Raw genomic sequence first — 6,698 nt, forward strand, 5'->3', positions numbered from 1 at the left:
CTAATTGGAGATGTTTTTTTTGTTGCATGTGGCTGTCAGGACAACAGAGGACGGGAGTGAGGTCGATCAGACCGTGGCCCCAGAGGACACTGTGAAGAGAGGAGGTCCGAAGAAACTGTTCAAATGGAACGAGGAGATCAGGTCAGAAATAATAATCAGTCAAAGTGAAGAATGAACCTGGAAGAGATGAAGTATCAAAGGTATTCTTTTCTTGCAGGGAGTGTCTGTGTCATGTTCTAAGGCCCAAAATGGACAGATATGAAAAGGAGAAGAACGGGAACCAGGAGGTGGAGGAGTTCCTCAAGACCCTGCTGGACAATGAGGTGAAACCGCTTTGGCCGAAGGGTTGGATGCAGACTAGGTACGAGAACCTGGAGCATATTCACCTTTACTCCTCAATGTTTTTCACCTCAGTCTACCTGCAGACATGACCGTCCTCTACATTCTGTTTCAGGCCACTGATCCGGGAGAGCAGGGAACTATTGGGCTTCTTCACCTCATTGCCGTAAGTTGAATCAATCTGTGGAGTTCCAGTTGCAAGTTAAACTTTTGTTAGGGACGCTGCACTCTAGAGGATGATCTGGGCCAATTTTAAAGATTAAAAAATAATATTAATACTACAGATTGAAGAGGAGCCTCCCTGATCTCAAATGTTTGATATTTTCAATAATTGGCTCTGTCAGAAACCCACAATAGCCAATGAGAGCGAGCTGCTCAAGAAGCATCGCTAACCGGGTGTTGCCTACTTGTGCAGCTGCGACTAAAAACAACAAAACATTTCCAACTCGTTTCCTGCTCCAGCGAGTCTTCGTCCAGTTGTTCCTCTGAAGTCACATTTATTTACTGAAGACTTCCTCACTCCAGTTCTGTTACAAGTTGTTTGAAGAATTAAGTGTTTCTCTAAGATCACAAGTCACTGGAATCGCCAAAGTGAGATCCTGGTTTCTACGTTCTAGACAAATCGTCTAGTGTTTGAGTTCAGACGATTAGAAGATTCAAAATTTGTTAAATCTGTCTTCGTGTCTGTTTTTATAAAATGGGTTAAGAGTTGAAAATCCTCTAGAGTGCACCAGGCCTAAATAACACAAATTTCAAAACAAATGTCAAAATAAAAGTTATCCTGTCTGCCCAGAGTAAAGAAGACCAGACCAGATAAGAAGCAGTCGTCCATCAGCGGTGCCTCCACGGTGCTGGACGTTCTCCAGGGAGCTCCACCACTGAAGGTTGAACTTCCCCAAGACCCGGAGGTGTTTCCTGTAGCGTCAAAGTCTTCCAACTCTATCCCCCTTGACGTTTGGAAGAAGGAAGCTGCTCCCTTGAAAAGTATGGAGCCTAAAAAAGGAGGAGGGGTGACTGCGGTTGCTGGTTCCTCTACACCTGCAGAGCCCGGCGAACCTCTGGTCATGGCCGCCCCTGCTGCTCCGGCTCTGTCGCTTCTGGAGCTCCTTGCCGATCAGGCCTTGGCTCGAGAGCAGCCTCTCGCCATCTCCCAGGAGATCCTGGCAGCGGCCATCGCTAAATACCGGCGCTCAGGTCAGCACTGGAGCTACGCCGTGGACACCAAGAGACCGCCTCCGCCCCCCCAGTCCAGCCCGGTGAACTTCCCGGTGAGCAGAGTGTGTCAGGTGGTTCTGCCCCAGCCGGGAGACTTCACCAGGAATTTGGACGTGCAGATCATTCCCGATGATTCCTGCATCCTCATACAATGACTCCTCCCACTGCTGGTTAACTCACAGTAAGTTAAGTCATTTTCAATCTGTAGTTCCCAGTGGATGAGTTGTTGACATGTATTAAATTGTTTGTTTTGGAATGAAAGAATAATCATGTTTATTTGTTTTCTTACCTTGAAGAGATTAGTTGCACTTTTACCAGTATAATCACAAATTAACTCTAAAGACTTGATGTTTGCTCAGTGAACCTCTGACTTGTGTTTGACATGTAAATGATTTAATTTGAAATAATAATAAAGAGATGCATATATAACATATTTAGCCTGATTGTGTTAACATGAGATAAGGACATTTTCCACGATAAGTTTAAGTATTGGGCAGAACGTGGTGCAGCAAGAAGGTTGTTGGTTCAATTCCTGGTCTTTCTGTGCAACCTCTCCAGCCTGCACCTTTTATGCAAGTTATGAAACTCGCATAAAAGGTATGAGAGTTTCAGTCGCATACCTTTATTATACAAGATTCTCACACACGTGGAGCAAAGGTCATAGGTGGTATAATTCTAGATCAATACCCAGGCCAACTGCTGCTCTGCTTTGGAAAGTTCATTTTAATGCACAGCAGAGAAGTAAGACCTGTGGACACTAACATTTAGCAAACGTGAAAACTGAACTGTCAGTTTGATTTGTGATGAAGTTGTACACGACAAGAAAGTGATTATTTTTTTTCTGCATGGTTTGACATGTAGCTGTTGTGTATGATACGGAGGCTTCAGTGTAATAACAGAAGAAAATGTACCTTGAACATAAAGAAGCACAAAAAGATCCATTGGGACGAAAGAGGAGAAACACTGAATCTCTTCACTGACTCCAGCTCTGAAAGTATTCCTCGTGTCGGGGGCAGTTCATTCAAATGATGTGATGTGGGGGGGGGGGGGTCACAGATGGAGCTGGGTTCTGTTTTTTGTTTTCACAGCCACGTAATCATCTGGATTAAGACGACGCCCAAAAGGAAATATCCATTCAAGATGTTTATAGTTCCTGGAAAGAGGAAGAGACGAGTTGTTATTACAGGCTGACCCTAAACTTTGAGCTCTGTTTAATTTTGTCGTGGTTATTGAAATGGCTCGATGTGGGAGTTTAAAATCTGGATCGAAGGCTTTGTGTGTCTGTGGTGGTTCTTTTGTTACCAAGGAGGTTGTGAGATCTTTCATTGAAATGTTTAGAAGATTGATTGATATTTATAATTTGTTGCAGCTTGATTGAGTTTCAGCACTTTAATTCTCTCACTGTACAGATGACACAAACCTACCTCTGCCCCCGAGGACCTCCACCTCCACTGTAAAGTTTTTCTGTCCAAGATGTCCTATTGTCCAGGCTGTGTATTTCCCAGCATGCTCTCTGGTGGAGTGAGCGGGCAGGGCGACCTCACGTCCATCCCTGAACCAGGTGACTAACGGCCGAGGGTTCCCTCTCACCTCACAGGACAGACTCTGTCCCTCTCTCACCTGCAGCTTCGTTGGACAGACGAGGTTTGGACCAACTGGGAGAGATGGTGCAGCATATTGGGAAAAAGAGGAGGGGAGGAAGAGGGATGAGAATATAAATCATGTAGATCAAAAAAATAATCGACTTTAAATCTGTAATAAATTTTGCTAGCAGCTTCTCTCACAGAGGATCGTGGCCTCAAGTTTTTGTGACGTCACCACTGGAGGGTGCTGAGGTCCGTCTGGTCCCAGCTCCAGCTTGGCTTCACACCAGTACTCCGCTCCATTATCTTCTTTACTGGGGATAATATCCATAGTGAAGACCTTAGTCACTGGCTCCTTGTCCGTGCTGTTGGACTGCATTTGACGCAGAGCCGACGGCCCCTTGTAGAAGGTCACGAGGAGGCGTCCCACAGGAGCCACGTCCTGCACCTCACACTGCAGGGTGTAGACACGCCCCTCCAGCATCGGCCCAGAGTGATCGGCAACACTGATGGAGACGAAGTCTGGAGGCTCTGTGGAGGAAGGTGAACCGATCAACCACAAAGAGAGGATACGTATAATTTAACATGTCAGAGAGATAAATCACTTAAAGGTTCAGAGTGCAGAGTTTAGTGACATCTAGTGGTGAAGCAGGGGCTTGTGGTGTATCAGTACGTGGACGTTGGTGTAGCTCGATCAAATTGAAAGGGACCTTGGCCGAGGTATACATTTTATTGAGAGCAAATTCGAACTGGTTTGTTTGTTGGCAGAATAACGAAGAATCTAAATTTAAAATTGTGAGATGGGGAATTTTACTAAATATTTTCCCAGTTTTCCTAGTGATTAATTGATGGATCTTGATTTTTAAAAGATAATACATGTTTCGGGCACCAACATCTATGAGAGTGTAGTTTGGATATATTTCCATTTCAGTTTGTGCATATGTGCAAAAATATGTAACATTAATGATAGCATGAGTCAAAATGTTTAAATATTGTCAGAAAACTCACTGTAGACGATCACAGGAAGTTCGATGTGGCACTGTCCTCCCTCCTCAGACAGAGCGTAGCACGAGGGTTCGATGCTCCACTTGGTCATCCTGTCCACACTCCAGACCAGGAAGCGACCCTGAGTGGTTTCAGGATTCGGCTGGAGTCACAAGACGTCGCAAATCAAATTAAAACTATTATGGTACAATAGATCATTACTGTGTGGTGCTCGTTTATTTGGAGCATGTTTGCAGTATAAGAGAAGATGCTTCACTGAATCCTATCTCTGGTGCTGTTGGCTGATTTAAAGATCAGTGATTCATTTCTCTTTAGCTACCATGAGTTCTCTCTCCCGTTTGACTTCCCAGCCCAGGAGAGGGAATCCAATCCCTGGTACAGAGCAGTTGACTGTGAATGGATCATCAAACCTGTGATGGGAGGTTTTTCACACGATTAGTTGACTCGGGCAAAAGCGTTAAATGTTTGTGAGAATTTTTAAATTGGGTGAACGGACCCTTTAATCACTGAACCAGTGAGCCGCTCTGAAAGTTAATATCAGTTGTTCCTTCCATACCTGACGACCACAGTGGTGGGCGACGTGGTCAGGGGGCATCCAGCTGTGGTGCCCGACTCTCCGTCGCTGCTGATGGAGGGAAGGTCGCTGAAAGACGAGGGGAAAGACGAGACATCTGACGGGACGGGTGAGGGAGGGGAGACTTGGGACGGAATGGGTGGAGCAGCTGTGTGAATGGAAAGTGATGTAACTGAGGTCCCAGGAGTGGTCGGGAGAGGAAGAGGAGAAAGATATCGTAAGTCGGTTAAACATGTAAAAATAGAAATGAAACTCTCAAATATGTTTTTATTCTTTTTAATCTTGAACATTGAATTCAGAATCATACAGTACAAGGATTAACGCTCTTTTAGAGAGGAATTAACTTTAGAAATCACTGATGCAAAGCTTCTATTAATGTTTATCCTGGAGCCGTGAGTCAAATGAACTTATGAGTCATTTCCCTCTGTCTTATCATAATACACTCAGGGGTCAATTGAATTTTGCCATCTCGTGGAATAATACTTTTTTGAGCTGATCTATTGTGAACCATTGTTTCTCGTGGCGCGCTGAATACACCCACTGTGTTCCTCTGAGGAAGGAAGGACACCCTGGCCAAGTCGAAAGACCTCCCTTCTCTTTTTCTGTGGCCATTGTTCCCCTGGATCCTGAGGTTGGTCTCCGGCCTATCAGGGGATCGCGCTCGCTGTAGCTGTCACAGTGAGTAATGTTTCCCACGTGTCACTCTTCAAAAAACACTCAGGTTCTGTCTGTTGAGCCCAGGGTCATCACTGGGTCATAACTTCTACCACCAGGGGGTCTCTCAATCAAAATAATAACAAAAGGCCGAGGTGGATGTGACTGTTAATCAGTGTTGGATCGCGGGAGGTTTTGTCTCACGTCTCTTATTCACCTTACGCAGGACAGAGACGGGCAAAGTCTCAGGTAAAGTGGATAGTGAAATGGAAGATAATTAGTTTTGATGCATTAACATGTAACAAGATTTTTTATTCTGTCACTGGTTGGCAAATATTTTATCTTCCAAATGTACATACATAAAGATTTTCAATTAATTTTCCCAACTGACTTATCTTTAGTTAGTTTATATGTCGTTTGCGCAAGATACAGAAATATCACTTATAATGTGATGAAGTAGAGACAGTAGGTTTAAACACTAAAGTGTAAGTTTACCTCAAAATTATACCTAAATAAATAATTTAATGTAGTGAAACAATTGATGTCATTTAATGTAATTTTTGTGATCGATTTGGGATCATTCATTGTCCAGGTTGAGAGAACTGATAAGGTTTATTAAATGTGGCCAGATCATGAAAAAATAAGAAAACATGTTGCTGTCCCTCAAAAGAAATCAAATTCTCTCTTTCCAGTTAAGATCTATTCATAATCCCAGAATAACAATTACTTAGATTCCTCTCTGAGGGTTTTACAAACTCCTGAACCTGCTCTGTCCACACACCCTCGACCTCTGCTCATCTCTCTTCTGATTCTGTCTCTTTCCCGTTTGACCTCTCTATTCTTCTCATGCCCCATCAAGGTGTCATCTCACTCACCTGAGCCGAGCAGGTGAAGCAGCAGCAGCAGCGTGATTGGTCGAGCGGAAACAAACATCCTTCATCAGTTTCCCTGGTTCAGAATACCGGCTGCTGATGGGACGTCTTCCTCAAACACACGCTACAGGCCGTGTGGTGCCGGCTGGGACACTGTCCGGGACTAATGAGGGAAACTCTGAGTACTTCTGTTTTTTATTGAGGCATGGGTGTGTATGCATGTCCCTTTTGTGTGTGTGGGTGTGTTTGTGCACTCGTGTGTCTGAAAGTAATAATCAGGCGATTCCTTTGCTTTGGCCTCTGAAACCCACCCTGGGCGTTCTCTGTTGGTATATCAAGAGAGGAAGGAAGGGTGGGTCAAGAATAATGCTGTTTAGTGCTGAAGCAAGGAGGGCAAAAGAGAGTGTGTCTGTCTGTGTGTGTGTGTGGGTGTGTTACATTTAAGCAGCAATGGGC

At 44.4% G+C, this 6,698-nt stretch overlaps 1 protein-coding gene across 1 annotated transcript; it reads right to left on the reverse strand.

The window, feature by feature from the left end:
• Positions 1-2,175: 2,175 nt before the first annotated feature.
• LOC133954484 (hemicentin-1-like) lies at positions 2,176-6,423 on the reverse strand. The gene is made up of 7 exons (XM_062388928.1): positions 6,246-6,423; positions 4,699-4,888; positions 4,462-4,552; positions 4,146-4,284; positions 3,339-3,668; positions 2,979-3,209; positions 2,176-2,707 (listed from the first exon to the last, which is right to left on the reverse strand). The coding sequence occupies exons 1-7, from the start codon at positions 6,301-6,303 to the stop codon at positions 2,637-2,639; spliced, it is 1,110 nt and encodes a 369-aa protein (XP_062244912.1). The 5' UTR covers positions 6,304-6,423; the 3' UTR covers positions 2,176-2,636.
• Positions 6,424-6,698: the final 275 nt, after the last annotated feature.

The sequence above is a fragment of the Platichthys flesus genome, chromosome 5, assembly GCF_949316205.1.
Source record: "Platichthys flesus chromosome 5, fPlaFle2.1, whole genome shotgun sequence".
NCBI lineage: Eukaryota > Metazoa > Chordata > Actinopteri > Pleuronectiformes > Pleuronectidae > Platichthys > Platichthys flesus.

Bases quoted from the DNA above. Each gene is read 5' to 3' on its own strand.
- LOC133954484 (XM_062388928.1), bottom strand. From the start codon at position 6,303: ATGTTTGTTTCCGCTCGACCAATCACGCTGCTGCTGCTGCTTCACCTG. The intron at 4,553-4,698 runs GTATGGAAGGAA...CTCCCATCACAG, and splicing joins CCCACCACTGTGGTCGTCAG to GTTTGATGATCCATTCACAG. The intron at 4,285-4,461 runs GTAGCTAAAGAG...TTGTGACTCCAG, and splicing joins AACGGGAGAGAGAACTCATG to CCGAATCCTGAAACCACTCA.